The sequence below is a fragment of the Cervus elaphus genome, chromosome 6 (assembly GCF_910594005.1).
Source record: "Cervus elaphus chromosome 6, mCerEla1.1, whole genome shotgun sequence".
Lineage (NCBI taxonomy): Eukaryota > Metazoa > Chordata > Mammalia > Artiodactyla > Cervidae > Cervus > Cervus elaphus.
The window spans coordinates 25,545,672-25,564,157 of NC_057820.1; the positions used below are offsets into that span (position 1 = coordinate 25,545,672).

General features: G+C 33.5%; 1 protein-coding gene across 4 annotated transcripts in view; it reads right to left on the bottom strand.

The window, feature by feature from the left end:
* Positions 1–18,486, bottom strand: part of USO1 (USO1 vesicle transport factor) — a 76,094-nt gene that overhangs the window by 37,176 nt on the left and 20,432 nt on the right. For 2 of the 4 annotated variants that reach the window (XM_043906459.1, XM_043906457.1), the window contains exons 4-8: positions 13,313–13,389; positions 11,440–11,451; positions 1,203–1,303; positions 708–810; positions 311–366 (exon numbers count right to left, since the gene is read on the bottom strand). In XM_043906459.1, coding sequence (XP_043762394.1) covers positions 311–366; positions 708–810; positions 1,203–1,303; positions 11,440–11,451; positions 13,313–13,389 — 349 coding nt within the window. The remainder of the gene's footprint in view (positions 1–310; positions 367–707; positions 811–1,202; positions 1,304–11,439; positions 11,452–13,312; positions 13,390–18,486) is intronic. The other 2 variants (XM_043906460.1, XM_043906458.1) reach the window with 1 other exon arrangement.

The window sequence follows — 18,486 nt, forward strand, 5'->3', positions numbered from 1 at the left end:
AGGGATGTTTCCTGTACTCTGGAGGCAGCCTGGGATCAGTACAACCTTGCAGAAAAAAATGAAAGAAATCCTAAACTTGTAGAAGGCATAAATTCGAATAGCAAAATCATTTGTCTAACCAAAATACTGAATAGGCAGAAAACAAAGAAATAATAGGGCCTTGTATATAACTTTAAAAGATCTAAACCATTAACCCAATTTTCCAAATCTAATTTCTTATAACTCTGAAAAAGGGTCAACAAAGATTTCATTTGCAAAGAGAGAATAAAAGTTGCATATTCTTAGGCTTTTTAAAAAAAATTTAACTTACATCATTACGTATAACTTCCCTGGAATCTGCTAATAAGTCCATCAATCTTGAAACACCTAGAACATATAACCATGTGTAAAACACTGGCAGATCAAAAATACCAATAGTGATTCAAATTATGAACAATTTATTAACACATTTCAGTTATAAAAGTGATCCTTACTTTTATTTTCTTGTTATTTTTGTTTTATTTTTGTTTGTTTTGTTTTTTATGATCCTCACTTAAAAATATTTTTTTTGGCCTTGTCATGAGGCATGTGGGATCTTAGATCCCTGACCAGGGATAGAACCCACACCCCTTGCATTCAAAGTGCATTGTCTTAACCACTAGACTGCCAGAGAAGTCCGTGATCCTTACTTTTAAATCAAAATAATATAAGGAAGAGGAGTCACTTACCCATGGGACTGACTAAAATAATTTGCTGCACCTGAGGCCCTAGTTGTTTTAAAAGAGAAGTAAGAAGCTTCACGCCAGGCCAGCGGACATGGAAATCAAACTCCTACAATACAAGAATTCAAAATATTTAACATTTGTAATTCGTATTTTCAAGGAAAACTTTTTTTTTTCAATTAGTAGTATGGTACCAAAAACTATAAGCAAACAGAGTTTAGCAAACTTTAAAAAAGTAATTTAAGAAATAAAAAGAAAATTTATAAATGATCAAACTGATTAAACTGTTATGATTAGATATAGTTGTACTTTGTAAAAATGGAAATAAGCAGACAGTATCTGAAGAGATTATATAGGTCTTAAACATGTGAATCTCTTGCAATGATATAACAAATTTCACTATCTTAAAAAGAAACATATGTATTGCTTCCTCAATAACACCCAAAAGGGCAACAAAAGCAGCTTATTAGGATGACAAAAACAGTGAAGTTCTTTACTTACCTCCAATAAAGATAAGAGAAGAGTGACATTTTCTTGCTGCTTAATGAAAATTTCTGTAAACTGGCTTCCCAAATCCTCACTCTGTCTTGTGGAGTTTTCTTCTGTAATATTCAAAGATAAAGTACTTGAAAATGATGCTTTATTATTTTAAAGTATCTGTTTTGCTGAAGAAGCTAAGCAGAAACGATAATTTTCTTGGAACAGTGTGGCTCGAAGTGGTATCACGGTAATGCTGGAAGGACATACCCTTAAAATTACTTTCAGTGTCATTTAAAGGAATTTTTATTCTTTAAATGTTTATGATATTCAAAGAAAATATATTTAGATCTCTGCATTTACTTAAGGTCATTTTTAGGTTAAACTTCTAGTTAGAGTACAAGGTAACTTACTGGGGCGATGGAAATATGCTATCTCAAATGTGATACTGGAATACTGGTTACGCTACTATATACATTTGCCCAAACACACAGGACTATACAACCCCTAAGGATAAATTTTAATATACGTAGATTATACCCCAAAATCCCCTCCCCGCAAAAGATTACTTAACACACAGTCCTTGCTGACTCTTAAGTCTCTTAGTGTTACTGAGTTAAATAATTTAATTCTAAAGTTAAACCAATCATCTAAAGATTATTCAGTATCTTTTTCAAAAAAATTAACATATACATCCTATAAAGTTATTTGGCAGTAAAACCAGAGTTTGTATGTAATTTTTCATTCATTTTTTAAAAGATTTTACATTTGTCCTTAAGATTTAATTCTTTATCCATTGTTTCAACATACTTTGTCAAAAAAAATATAAAGGGTCACTAAAAACTGAAGCAACAATTGCCAAAACAAACTAGCATTTAAAATCTGCCTACACTATAAATGCAATATAGAGATGGCAAATACACTACTCCCATCCCCTCACCTATTCCAGACACAGCTATTCCTTTTCCACATATTGCTCCAGGCAGTGACTATAAACAATGGAGTTGGCAGTCAAGATCAAACATATTTATTATCCCTCAAATTGTTCTTTTTTCAAATGTTAGGTTTTAATATTAATATACTTTAGAAATAGAAAAAACACAGCAGAGCAAAAAAGCAAGACAATCCTACACTGATAGTGATAATCTCATTTAATCATTTGAAGAGAAAAGGAAGAGACCAAAGTAGAAAACAAAAGTTTCCATATTCTAAGTTATTAATATAACCTAATTTTCTAGCATATTGATTAATATGCTGGGCTTATCCTTCAGAAATCCTAAGAAATATTTCTTTCATCATCTTTTTTTTTTATCAGTAGAAGAATTCACTGTTTCTGAACCTTAAAACTATATCACTTAGAATATACTTTACTTTCAAAAGGACTAGTCTGGCTGTGCTAAGAAGATGCCAAGGGAAAGAGGGAAATAACAGGCAGTTCAATTAGGAGGCAATAATCAAGGTAAGCAGTGAAGGTGGCTTACAGAGTGGTCATAATTCTTATGAAAATAGAAGGAACAGGATTTGTTGGCATATTCCTTAGAGGAGTGTGAGAAGGGGAGAAAAATAAAAGGAAGAGTGATTCTAAGGTTTCAGCCTGAAGAAGTGGAAGGATGGCACTGCCACTTTCTGAAGATTGCAAACACTGGAAGAAGAAAGCTGAGAATATATAGAGAACCAGAGGTTTAGTTTTGAATGTGTTAAGTTTGAGACACATAAAAACTTGAGTGGGGTTATCAACCAACTGGATAAACAAAAACATAACTGTCAGTGGATAGGTTTGGGTTGGACGTATATATTAGAATGGTAAACATAAAAATGATATTTATAGTCATAAGACTGGATGATAAAGGGCATCTACAAAAAACATAGCTAACATCAAAACTTAATGGCAAAAGATTGAATGATTTTCACTTAAGATGAGGAAAAAGGCAAGAATATCCACTTTCACCAATTCTAATCAACATCATACTGGAGTTCTTAGTGTCACAGGGCAGAAAAAGAATAAAAGGCATATGGGCTGAAAAGAAAGAAGTAAAATTGTATTTACAGATGACATGCTTGTCTATGTAGAAAATCCTATGGAATCTACAAAAAACCTATTAGAGAGTTTAGCAAAGTTTCTGAATAAAACGCCAATATACAAAATTAATGGCATTTCTATATACTGATGATAAAAAATTAGAAATTCAAATTTTAAACACAGCATGAATTAAGAGTGCCAGAAAGTATTAAAGACTTAGGGGTAAATCTGATAAAAGATGTATAAAATCTATATACTTTGAAAACTCCAAAATGGTGATGAGAGAAATTAAGATTTAAATAATATACATACTGGTTCCTGTATTATTGTTGTTGTTATTTAGTTGCTAAGTCGTGTCTGACTCTCTTGCAACCCCAGGGGCTGTAGCCTACCAGGCTCCTCTGTCCATGGGATTTCCCAGGCAAAAACACTGGAATGGGCTGCCATTTCCTTCTACTGGGGGTCCTCCCAATCCAGCATCTCCTGCATTTGTAGGCGGATTCTTTATCAATAAGCCACCAGGGAAGAGCTTTTGTATTAGAAGGCTCAAAACTGTTAAAATATCAGTTTACTCTCATATCAATCTGCAGATTTAATGGAATCCCAATCAAAATATCAATAAGCTTTTTTTTAGGTAGAAATTGACAAACTGGTTCTAAAATTGATACGGGAGTGTTAAGGACCAAAAAGAGCCAGGACAATTTTGAAAAAGAACAAAGTTGGAGGACTTACACTGGTAAAGATTTACTACAAAGACAGAGTAACCAACAGGGGCTTCCCGGCTGGCGCAGTGGTAAAGAATCCACCTGCCAATACAGAAGACACAGAGATGCAAGTTAGACCCCTGGGTCAGGAAGATCCCCTGGAGTAGGAAATGGCAGCCCACTCTAGTATTTCTGCTTGGAACATTCCATGGACAGAGGAGCCTGGCGGGCTCAGTCCAGGGGGCTGCAAAGAGTTGGACACGACTGAGCATATAGACATTCACAGTAACCAATACCATACCATGCAGGCAACATGAAAGACATGGAGACCAACAGACTAGTAAGTCTAGCAACAGACCCACTGGTTCACAGACCTAATCACAAGAGTTAAAACTGTAAAACTTTTAAAAGAAAATACAGGAGAAAATTTTAGTGATTTTAGGTTTGGTAAAGATTTCATAAATAGGAAACAAAAGGCCCAAATTATATAAGAAAAATAATCAATAGACTGGAATTAATGAAAATTAAAAATTTTGCTCTTCAAAATACAATGTTAGGAAAATAAAAAGGCAAGTCAAAGACTGGGAGAAAGTATTTGTGAAACATATATCACAAGGACTTTTATCTAGAATATATACAGAACTCTTACAAACTGAAGTATGAGAAGACAATCGAGTGAAAAAAAAAAAGAACAAGGGATCTGAATAAACATGTCACCAAAGAAAGTAAAAGGGCTTCCCTGATAGCTCAGTTGGTAAAGAATCCACCTGCAATGCAGGAGACCCTGGTTCAATTCCTGGGTCGGGAAGATCCACTGGAGAAGCAATAGGCTGCCCACTCCAGTATTCTTGGGCTTCCCTTGTGGCTCAGCTGGTGAAGAATCCGCCAACAATGTGGGAGACCTGGGTTGGATACCTGGGTTGGGAAGATACCCTGGAGAAGGGAAAGGCTACCCACTCCAGTATTCTGTCCTGGAGAGTTCCATGAACATGTATAGTCCATGGGATCGCAAAGAGTTGGACACCACTGAGCAACTTTCACTTCACTTCACAGAAAGTATATGGGTAGTAAATAATCACATGAAAAACTGTCAATATAATTATTTATTATGAAAATATAAATTAAAACTACCATGAGATACTGTTTCACATCCATCAGAGCAGTTAAAATTTAAAAAGATAGAAAGTACTGGACAGGATCTGGAGGAAATACACTGCCAGTGGGAATGTTAAATGGTACAACTACTTTGAAAAACAGTTTGGTTATTTCTTGTAAAGGTAAATATACACCTACTCTATCACTTAGCTAATCTATCCCTAGGTATTTACTCAAGAGAAATGAAAAGATATGTCCATAAAAAGATTTGTACATAGAAGCTTCACGGGTAACAGCTAAAAACTTGGACAAACAATCCAAATGCTCACCAACAAGGAAAGGGATTAACATATTGTTATATATTCATACAACAGCAATAAAAAAGGATTGAACTATTGATATACACTATGAATGAAACTCAAAATAATTATGCTGAGTAAAAGAAGTCAGACCAAAATAAACCAAAAAGAGAGTCTATATTGTATGATCTTATTTACATAAAAATTCCAGAAAAACGCAAATAATCTACAGTAATCATAGATCTATGGTTAAATGGGGCTAGAAGGAGGAGGAACTGATTACAAACAAGCACAAAGAAACTTGGATATGTTCACTATTTTGGTGGTAGTGATGGTTTCATGGGTTTATACCTATGTCAAAATTCATCAAACTACGTTTGCACATTTATAATTCAATGAAGTTGTGTGTGAGAGGAAAAAATCCAATTGGAGACATCAAGTAAAGTATTTGAATATACATATATGGATATCAGCGGAGAGGTCTGGGTTGGACATATATATTTGGGAGGCAGGCATACAGACTGTACTTCAAGTCACAAGCCTAGATGAGAACACTGAAGGAAAAAGCAGAGAAGGAAAGAAATCCATGCCCTAGCACATTCCAATGTTAAGACTGGCGAGAAAAGAAAGAAAACAACAAAGCAGATAAAGAAAGAGCAGCCCAGTGAGACAGGAAGAAAATCAGGGAGACTGAGAAATGAATGAAGTGTTTCAAGGAGAAAGGAGCAATTACCTGTCAAATACTATCTCTGAACTTAACATGACTGAGAAATAAAGTAGCACTGCTAACACAGGCAGAATTTGTTTATGAACAGAATGGCTAGGGTGTGTGGTGTAGTCAGATACTTTTCTGAAAGGCAGTAAAGTGAAAAGAAAGCTCACAAAGGTTTTAAGTCAGATTGATTAAAACCATATTCATCCATTTAGTCATTACTTTGGGCAAATAGCCCAACTGTATTAAGCTTCAGATTTCTTACTTGTAAAATGGGAACAGTTTTCTTTTACACAGGGTTTCCCTTAAGGATTTGAAGTGACTAAAACATCTAGCACAGTGTTTGGTGAATAGTAAGTGCTCAATAATAGTAACAACAGCATGATGATCATCATCCCTAACACAGGTTTTCTCAACCTTGGTTCTACTGACAATGATATTGTTGTGAGAGGCTCCCCAAGCATTGCAAGATGTTTAGCAGCATCCCGGGCCTTCACCCACAAGATGCCAATTGCAATTCATTACAGTTCCTCAAGATGGGACAACCACACGTGTCTCTAGACGCTGACAAATGTCCTTCAGGTGGCAGGAGGGGCCAAACTGCCCTTAAGAACCACAGTCCTAAGATTTATAACACACTATATATCTACATGCATTGATATTATCAAGTTTTCTTTTTTTTGGTCAGTTTCTTGACCAGGCATCCAATCTGGGCCCTTGGCAGTGAAAGTGTGGTGTCCTAATCACTGGACCACCAGGGAATTCCCTCAAGTTTCAAAATTACACAGAACATAACAATCTTCTTTTAATGATTCAAGAAAATTTTCAGATTCTTATATGGTTACTATAAATGAGTATTACACCAAGATGCAAAAGATGTGTAAGAAAAAGTATAACCTATGATAGTCCCAGAAACATGCTTATCTGTAAACAAATCCTGTCACTGATATTTTACCTTATATCTTTCTCATAAAAGTTGTATGCAACCTACTAAAATAAGTAGTTACTTGAGTTCATGATTGATTGGATGCCAAATAAACTTGCTGGATTTTTTTTTAACATTAGTAAACAATTAATTTTTTCCTCTTTTAGTTCAATTTTTTAGATTAATGGTGGCTTCAGAAGAATTGCCTAGGGAAGCAGTCATTATCTCCATTGAAATATTTCCATTATTTCAGGGAAAACAGGTAGAGGATGACATGAAGGGATGAAAAAAACTACATTTGAAAGCTATCATTATGTTATTGCATAATTATTATGTCAAGGGTATTAAAGGGGCAAAGTCTTGATGCAACAAAGGCCTAATAAAATCATAAGGAAATCTAATACTCAAACATAACTAGCATGAACTCAAGGGGCAATGTCTATCACTGATCTGCTTAAAAGATTTCCTGCTGTTCCTTTGGGAGCAGATAAAATCCTGTGCCCTGATTATTCACACATCTCTGAAAGTAAAATTTTGCATGGTACATTGTGGTTTTTCAATACTCAAAGCTGAATCTACCTATGGAGTTGGAAAAAAACTGAGACTACGCAAGTAGCAGGAACTGTACTCCCTTTCCATTTTATTTGCAAGGTGATGTGATGATGGGAAGGGAGATAAGAAACTGGGAAAGATATGAGAATCTGGAAGCTAGTAAAACCTTTTGAAAATCTCCCTCTTTAGAATCAGCTATGAAAAAGAGCCCTGATTCCCACAGTACGGTAAATGCCCTTTATCCCACAAAATTTCACAAGGGTTGCTGGGCTAACGAGCCTACCTTGTTTTTAGCTACCCTGGAACCCTAACAAACCATGGCTATGTGGGGGACGGTACCAAGAACAAATACGTAGCCAAATTCTGTAGATAAAAAAGCAAAGAAAACTGTGCAAAAAGTGGCCCACATGTGTCAAGAGAAAAACTCTCCACATACATAAGAAATGTATGTTGAAAAGGCAAATAGCTTAACTGTCTCCCCCTTAGAACTGTTAGCAAATAGCTTAACTGTCTCCCCCTTAGAACTCTTAGAACTAAGAGAGTGTTACTACTATCGCAGCAATGCAATGACCTAATTGTGATGCTTTGTAGGGTTATTTTACATTTGCATATTTTCGTATTTATTACATGAGAGCACACTTGGGTATATAAGTAATAATTATATAATTTATTTTAAAATGGTTTTTGTGAGTGTTGTTAATATAGTAGAGAATATAAACTCAACTACAGGGACAAGACAGTAACGTAGATGAATGAAGCAGGCCAGGTGTAAGACTATAAGGGGGATGGAGACTATGTGCTCGTCCAAGGAAAGCAGCGATCCCTCAGCTCCGACTGACTGCTCCCATGGGACAGTGCAGGCCCAGGTGTCATCAGTCTTCAGAGTTTTTAAAAAGAACAGCTCAAAATCTAAAAAGTGATATCAAAGTACCCCATTTTTAATGTGAGCGATGTATTTATTATTTAAAATACTAAGTGGTCAAACAACCTTGCATGTAAGACAGACAATGCCCTTGGCCCTAAAGACTGTGACCTCTAGAGGAGGGTTCAAAATAAAAGTCAATGGTATTTGGGGACTTCCCTGGAGCTCCAGTAGTTAGGAGTCCATGCTTCCACTGCAGGGGGCATGGGTTTGATATCTGGCCAGGGAACTAAGATCCCACACACCACACAGTGCAGTCAAAAAAAAAAAAGACTGACATTTGGGAGAATATTCAAACTTAAAAATTAATCTTAAAAGGAAGGGAGGAAAACCATATAAAGATTTGATGGATTCTTCCTATGAAATATTTTTATGTGGATAAATGCAAATAACTAAGCTGTGGGTTTAAGTATTGGTTAATATTTCTCAAAATGCAGGATTGTGTGGCATGTGTTAACAGGTTTCTCATGAAATCAAGCACAGGTACACAAATATGTCTGGATTAAACGAAATTGAATAGGCTCCTTTTTGCAGAATTCTCAATATTTAGTATACTAATGTAAATTTTGTGACATTTCAGAGGGAGATACAGTATGTTATGCTTAACTACAGATCCCTTTTAATACAGAGAATTCTAGAACTTCTGTGCTATATTTCAAGGAACAGAAGTTTAATCCGAGAAAAAGTTTAATTTGGTGCAGGTATTGAGCACAAGCTAATAACTTAGCAAGAAGTAGATTTAATACTATACATGCAATTTATTCTGTAGCTATACTCTATAAAATACTATAGCTTAGCAATATATAATTAAGATCTATGCTTTGAACTGAACTAGTAAAGTATGAGCCTGTTCCAAGGATCTATGGTTCCTTCTGATTTAATATTAACTAAAAAAGTGTTAGTGAGATGTACTCCACTTCCTTCAAATTACAGTCATAAGACAGCACTTCTAAATTTTAATGGAGAGTACCACAAAAATTTGCTAAGCAATTAAAGTAACATACAAAGCTATTTTGATGTAGAAGTTAGTCAAGCTAAAACTACAACACTAATTATATCTAAAGATTGTAAAACAAAACTAGACTCATGAAATACTATATTTTTATAAGTAGGCAAAAGTATGAAACACGTAAACAATTTCTTTTCATCCAGTATAATTATTTTAAAAATTCCAGAGCTAAGTCTACGTTTTTACATCCTATAGCTTATGTACTATTTAGTATACTTATTATAACTTGTAAAAGTAAACATCCCTTTGTTGCTGTTTAATTACTAAGTCATGTCTGACTCTGTTGCGACCCCGTGGACTGTAGCCCGCCAGGCTCCTCTGTCCATGGGATTCCCCAGGCAAGAACACTAGAGTGGGTTGCCATTTCCTTCTGAAGGGGATGTTCCCCACCCAGGGATTGAATCCCAGTCTCCTGCATTGACAGGCAGATTCTTTGCCACCAGGGAATCCCAAATGAAAAATTAAGAACAAAATGACCCTTTGAAATTATAGTGAAAATAAACCTAAGACAGGCATATCAAATTAAAGATTGCTTTTTAAAAAGTCCATATAAACCTCTGGAAACATTTCACACTTATTTAAGTGGCTTTTAACTAAATATGTATATATACATTTACTCTTCAAATGTATTTACAGTTGTGTTTTTTTCCAGTTATATAAACAATATTAAAAAACATTTTGGACCTTCTTGTTGAAACGCCACATCAAGTTCATAATCTGTCTTACGGAGGACAAAAGAGATATTCTAATAGAGGTAGTTCTAACTCAGAGTGAGGGAATACCAAGTAATCTTTTACACTGTGGTCAATTAGGTAAACAAGCAGACCTATAGTTTTAAACATCTGTCTACTAGTTGCATAAACTAGTTGTATAAATTACAAGATTTAATAAAGAATCTAGTCAGAAAAAATGGCCACAATTTATTAAATCAGGAAACTATGGAATACAAAAAAGGTATAAAAAATTTCTGTTATTCTACTTAATAGAGAATATCATGTAAGTCATATATCTCTGGGGTTTCTCTTTAGTAAAGAGAAAAATATCACCTACCTCACAGTTTGCTAACAGGATCAAATAAGATAATGGACATAGAAGCACTGTAAAATTTAAACTCTATAAATATGACAAAACAATAATAGTACTACTCAACAAGGACACAGCATTTTCGCAAGAGTCAAGGCATATTAATTAATTAGGCAGTCAGTATTATCTGCTTTGAAACAAGGGGTTCAAATTTCACAAAAGGTAATGTTATATAGCTTAATAAGTTAGTTTCTTTGTTAGTTTTTTGTTAGGTATAAGAAATTTTGTCATGTACCATTTTAAACCTACTTTAGAGAAGGATTTTTTTCTTCTTTCATTTTAAAAAGTTAAGGATCTCAGGAAAAATGGCAAAACAAAATAAAATGTGGTTGCTTTAAATTAACTGTGAGGAAAAGAAGAATCAATGTTAAAAAGTAAATGGAAATTGAAACGGACCACCAGAAAAAAGGCAATACTGGTGAGTTTTATAAATTAATATTAAAAAATGTCAGTAACCAGACATTATTGTGCATGCATAATTTTAAAGGGACAATATCAACATATAAGTATTCTCTGAACTGAAATACCTTCCAGTTCTTCTTGAATACAGGTAAAGTTTATATGTATACACACATATGTATGTATACATATTCAAATATTATTTTTATTTTTAAATAAACTGCCTCAAAAATTTCCCCCTTGGAAATACATAAGAAGTAATTAAAATAGATTGTCCTACCAGAGAAAAAAACTTTAATTTCATTAAAATATGTACTACAATATTTTCTGTGTCCTGGACAACAAATAATTTGCAGTCATAGAAATAGTAAATAATAATATAAGATTATAAAATATTCCTCTTTAGTGAAGGAATTCTTATATATTGAAATAAATCTCAAGATTTTTTTTACTAGCCAGAAGAAACTCACTTGACAGTGTCCTTTTATATTATCAGAAATTATGCCTAAAAGCACCATGCATATTAAATGCAATCTTTTACCTTCAACATCATCTGAAAAGGTGGACAAAATAAATAAATGAAAAGTGGATGATAAAGAAAACTTTATGTAGTAATATTCACAATAAAATAAATAAAAGCTTAAAAACATCATATAAGCAATATAATTTTTTAAAGGAAGAGCTTCATACTCATTTTACTCAAATATCTTAGATATTCTAATAGATATACCATGTACTATATATGTAGAGTTATGAGACATATTTACCAATAAATTGAGGGTTTATTAAAATAACTCCAATGAAGCTGAATTCATTCTAAAATGAAGTTCATTATATCACCTAAGAAATATCTTTTGATGAAGCAGTAAAGACAAAGTATCAATAACAGAATTGAAGACCCTATTTCTCAATATCTATTTTTCTAAAAATTCACTCAGGCTATTAGCCTAAGTTCATATTTTAATCTTTCCTAGAAAAAATGACTCCACTATTGTAGTTTCTAGAATTGTTTACCCTGTTTCATCCAAAGAATCACTTTTTGGATGGTAAATTAAAAATAAGGAGCCCAAATACATTAACAGAAGCAAAAATGGACCTAAACATTACTAGATTATGAATTTATAACAAAGGAAAATCACCTAATTGATGCTAAACAATTTTTTTTAAAACACAAAAATTATCAAGAAGAAAATAGCTAAATTTTCAATCTGAAACAACTAAGAAAAAATTTAATGTTTTCTAACAAGTGTAACTGCGTCTAATTTTCTCATCTGAGAAATGACTAGTGGAAATAAGTATCTTTTTCTTCAAAATGGTTGTACTGCATTTAAGTATTGTTATGTAACTGACAGCCTCTTTTTCAATGGGAACCAAATTATGTTTACTAAAGATTTTTTTACCCCTGAGAAATTAATAAAGTTGTGAGGTAGATATCACAGAGAAATAAAAATTTAAGAGAAAGGATATTCAACTCTAAGAAATTGTGATTATGCAACACAACCCAGTTTCAAATGTTATTAATTACTGGTATTTTGTGAAATTAATATCTATATATATATTTCTGCTCCACTTTTACTTTAATAAAGTATGTGTAAACAATATTAGCTACATTTCTTTATGAATTACCTACTCAGATTTTGCAGGATCCTATAATTTCAGTCTAAATTAGACTTATAATATGCATGAATATCATCCTTTAGATTGCTAGAAAAATGAAAAACCCACTATGCCCTATTGCAACAGTCAATGTGAAATAAGGAAAGCATTCCTCAATAGCACTGTAAAATGTTACTCAGTGTCTGTTTTTACAATACATGGAATAAAATGTACAGACTTCCAGTCAAGTATTTCCTATGCTGGGATTTCCCTGGTGGCCAAGAGGTTAGGATTCCAGGCTTTCATTGCCATGGACTGGGTTCAATCCCCGGTTGGGGAACTGAGATACTGCAAACTGCATGGTGTGACCAAAAAGTAAACAGACAAAAACAAAAAAACCTTATAAATATAAAAAAGTTAACATAAGACCTGTGTTAGAAATTTAAGTATATATCAGGAACAATTCCTCTAACTTCATACTGCTTACCATATAACATATAAATAAAAGTTTGATTTTTAATCAATATCCAAAAATGATTATTTAATTGAGAGATTACTAACATTCACTCTGCTTAACTAAAATCAATGAAGAGAGAATAATATATTTTAAAAAGGAGAATCTAATTCCACCTCCAAATTACATACAAAGCAGTCATCGTAAAGATACTTTCTAATGTTTTCCCTTTATTGATTAGAACAAAAAAAGAAGAAAAAAAAACCTTAAAAGTAAATTTATAAAATAAAATCAACCCTAAAATAGCAAAAATGGCACAATCCAGTTAATTTTATGTACAGAAAACACAGTAAAAGAAACTTACCTACTTCTTCCTCTTCATCATTAGATATTATATTATACAGCGTGTCCAAAGCATAACCTATTATTTCAGAATCCGAACTGGAAGAAAGAAATTATTACACTTACACACTGCCAGTGAGAGTATAAGCTGTTATGACCATTTTAGACTTTTATTTAACAAGATTGTATAAAACATTAATCTCACTTCTGAAGACCTAACCTAAGAAAATATCAGAGTGCAAACTGTAAAGACATATAAAGGTCTATTTTTTTTTAATAATACTGAAAAATCAGAAGCAACCTAAATGTCCAATAATATTTTTAAAAAGTGTGGTAAATCCATATATAGCAGCAATTAAAAAATGTATTTTTAAATAATGTTTAATGACATGGTAATTAAAACACCCCTGATTTAATGCCAGTAGGAAAAAAATGGAATACAACAATCGATGTGAAGATTGATCCCATCTATGAAAAACCATATATATATTCACATATGTATGTATATATTTTAAGGAAACCTTATAAATCAATTTGGAAAAGAAATCCAACTTTAAAACAAGCAAAATCAGCACAAGCCAGGTAATTTTTTAAGTCTGTGTGTATGTTTACATATGTTTTGTAACATAAATATGTTTATATAACATATGTATTATATAAACATAAGTGTTCTCTCTAGTTGGACCTCTAGAATTTATTTCCTTGATCTGTATTTTATTTTCTTTAAAAAAAAAAAAACTTATAGTAAACATTTACGATTTATAACATCAGGAAGTATAAAATTTTTTCCTTTTACTCATTTGTTTCAGGAAGTATAAAATTTTTTTATCTTTTTTTCTTTTGTTTCAGGAAGTATAATTTTTTTTTTGTCTTGTGGCATGTGGGATCTTAGTTCCTTGACCAGGGATTGAAACCATGCTCCCTGCATTGAAGTGCAGAGTCTTTTAACCACTGGACTGCCAGGGAAGTCCAAGGAAGAATATCTTTGTTGTTGATAAACAGATAAAATGTGAAAGCATGATGGAAGATAATGGCATTCAGAGTGAAAAGCAAGAATGAGACACAGGTCAGAAAGATTCAATAAATATAAAGAAGTGATGAGGAGTGAAAGCAAAAATGAGGGACAGAGTCACAACCAGAGGATGTAAATATCAAATAAAATAGATCTTTAAAATTATTATTACCTGTTTTTGAGAAACTTAAGACGGACATCTCTTAAGAGACCTTTGAGAAAGCAGGAATAGAAGGAAACGTCCTCAAAATGAAAACCTGATAACTAACATCATATGTAATGGTGAAAAACTAAATGCTTCACCCCTAAGATCAGTAACAAGATAATGATGTCTCTCTCCTCTAGCCACTTCCACCCAACACTGAATTAGAGGTTCTAGCTAGAGCATTTGGCAAGAAAAGGAAATAAAAAAACATACAGATTAGAAAGGAAGAACTAAAACTATCCCATTCACTGATGACATGACCTCGTACATAGAAAATTCTAAGGAAACCACTAAAAATCTATTTGAACTAGAAAATAAATTCAGCAAGGTTGAAGGACACATGCTTAACATTAAAAAAATCAACTGTATTTCTCTATACTAGCAATGAACAATCAGACAATAAAAAATTTAAAATTCCATTTAAATAACACAGAAAAGTTTTAAATACTTTGAAATAAATTTTACTAAAGTCCTATACTTGTACACTGAAAACTACAAAACATTGTTGAAAGAAATTATCTAGAACACAAATAAATGAAAAGATATTCTGTGTTCATGAATAGGAAGATGTAATGTTGTAAACATGGTAATATATCCCAACTTGACTTACAGATTCATACAGTCCCTATAAAAATCCCAGCTACCAGCTGATCGTAAACCTGTACGGGAATGCTGGGAATGCAACATATCCAGAAGAGCCAAAATAATCTTACAAAAGAAGAGCGAAGTTGAAGGACTCCCATTTTCTGATTTCGAAACTTCCTATAAAATTATAGTAATCAAGACAATACGGGCATAAGGACAGACACAGATTAATAAAATAGGTAAAGTCTAACATTTATTTCAGTTGATTTTTGGCAAGGGTGCAAAGACCATTCAATGAGGAAAGAAGTTATCTTCAACAAATGGTGTGATGGACAATTAAACACCCACATGCAAAAAGTTGGATTCCAATTTCACACCTTATATAAAAATCAACTCAAAATGGGATACAGGATTTAAATCTAAGAGTTAAAACTATAAAACTCTTAGATGAAAGCACAGGTACAAATATTCAAAACCCTGGATTAGGCAATGGTTTCTTAAATATGATACTAAAAGCATAAGCAAGAAAAGATAAAACAGATAAACTGGATTTTGTCAGAAGTAAAAACATTTGTCCTTCAAAGGACACTATTAAGAAAGTGAAAAGAAAACCCAAGAAATGGGAAAAAATATTTGCAAATCATGTCTATTAAGGGTTTTGTATCCAGAATAATATACAACTGAACAATAAAAAGAGAACTTAAAAAAAAAGACAAGTAAATAAATTAAAATTAGGCAAAAGGCTCAGTCATTTCTCTAATAAAGACACACAAATGGTAAATAAGCACATGGAAAGACACTCAACAATAATTAAGAATATGCAAAGCATAAGTCATTAGGTATGTGCAAAGGAAAACTACAAGATACACTCACTAGGATGGCCATTTTTAAAAAAGGGCAGTAAAAAGTGTTGGTGAATAGAAACTGGACCTTTACACCTGCAGATTAAGATGTAACATGGTGCAGCCCCCCCATGTAAGAGTTTGGCAGTTTCTCAGTAAGTTAAACTACATGACCCAACAATTGCATTCTTGTGTATAAAACATATGTTCACACAAAAACGAGTACACAAATGTTCATAATAGCACTACTCACAACAGTCAAAAAATGGAAATACCCCCAAATGTCTGTCAACAGATGAATGGATAAACAAATAGGCTATATCCGTGTGCGTGAGTTAGTCGCTCAGTTGTGTCCTACTCTTTGTGACAGCTCCATGTCCATGAATTTCCCAGGTAAGAATACTAGAGTGGGTGGCTATTTCCTTCTCCAGGGGATCTTTCCTGGAATATTATTCAGCTGTCAAAAGGGGTGAAATATACTAATACATGTTACAACATGGATGGACTTTGAAATATTATGCTAAGTGAAAGAAGCCAGACACAAAAGTCCCACATTTTATGATTCCATTTATATGAAATGTTCAAAACAGTCAAATTTATACAGACAAAAAGTAGATTAGCAGCTGCTAGGCACTTGGAATGGGGATGGTAGGCATTAGGCAATGACAACTAATGGATATTGGACTGTTTTTGAAGTGATGAAAATGTTTTGGAATTAGATAGTGGTGATAGTTACACAACTTTGTGACTATACTAAAACCACTGAAATGCACACCTAAAAAAAAAAAAAAACTATTGAGGTGACATGGTTTGGAAACATTAGTTTCCATCAGACAACTTTCAGGCCCTGAATGTGAGACTTGGGAGAGTAAACAGTCGCTCCTCAAGTTTTAAGAGAAATGGAACCATGGACAGATGGAGTTTCAAGGCATGCCAAGAAAGGGAACACAGCTCTCCGTGATGCAGCCAACAACGAGGGGGATAAGGACGAAGGGATTCAGTTTAAGGATTCTTAGAGTATTAGATAGACCAAGAACATAAGCATAAAAGAGTAATGAAGATGAGAAGTGGAAAGAGATGGCTGCAGAATATACACCTTTGCAATCAATGAAGTTAAGAAAATACTAATAGCATGTTTTGAGAACAGAAGATAACAGATAAATATAGAAGACAAATGGAAATGGAATTGACACAAGAAAAGGAATAAAACACAAGAAGGTTCACAGACGTTTAGCTTTGCTGTCTAAGAGGCATAATAAAATACCCATCAGCCTCTAACATGACCAATTATTAGTTCACACATTCACAAGGCTACGTGATACATCTTATTTCTATATGGTACACCTTATGATGCCTGGCAGAGAGTAAATGTGCAATACATGTTTTTTTTAATGTATTTCTTAACCTTTATATCAAGACTATTATTTTCTACTGTGCCCTAAAAATGACAATAAGGGCCACTTTATATAAGGGGTAGCATTCTGTTTTCTGTATCAAGATAGTAATTGTTTCATAACCAATTTTGTAAAACTCAATGAGAAATGCATGCATAAAGATACATGAAAAAAATTACATGTATGTTTAATAATCACACTAATTTTTTTGATCTAACATTTGTTTTCTCATAACATTGTTTAAAGCAGATAGCAAACTTGGGTTACTTTATTAGTTTTCTATTGATGCTGTAGCAAATTACTACAAATTCAGTGGTTTATACAACACAAGTATATTATCTTACTGTTCCGGAAGTCAGAGAGCTGAATGGGTCTCAGTGGACTAAAGTCAGGGTATCATCAGGGCTGCCTTCTTTTCTGATGCCTTTCAGGGAGAATCCATTTCCTTGCCTTTTCCAGGTCTAGAGGTCCCCTTTCACTTCTAAAACCAGCAAAGATAGATGGAGGTCTTTTCATTTTACCTCACTCTGACCTCCTCTTTTGCATTCCTCTTCAACTTTTGAGAAGCCTTAGGATTACCCTGGGCCCACCTGGATAATCCAACATAATCTCTCTATCTAAAAATCGGTAACTTAATCGTATCTCCAAAGTCCCTTCTGCCATCTAAGGTAACATTTATAGGTTGTGCTGAGAGAATATAAACATCTTTGGGGGACCATTATTCTTCCTACTGCAGTTGCCCAGCTGGTGTTAAAATAACAGTTCTGCAGCTGCCCACTCCAGTGTTAATAACAGATAGTTCTCGAATAACATCCGATGGATTTAATCAAACACATTAGAATTAATAGGCTTTGGGGGGGCTTTCCTATGGTTAAGACTCTGCAATCCCAATGCAGGTGGCCCAGGTCTGATCCCTGGTCAGGGAAGTAGATTCTAAATGCAACTAAGAGTCTGCATGCTGCCAACAAAGGGCAAAGATCCCATGGGCTGTTAAGATACAGCACAGCCAAATGAATAAATAACAAAAACAAGAATTAGTTGGCTTTGAAAGGTGGCCAATGTGAGTTACACTGAGGAGGACAGCAAAGATTCTATTTGGTATGAATAAGCAGCTGGGCATTGCTGAAATACAATTTTAAAAGAGGTTATGAGTTTTGA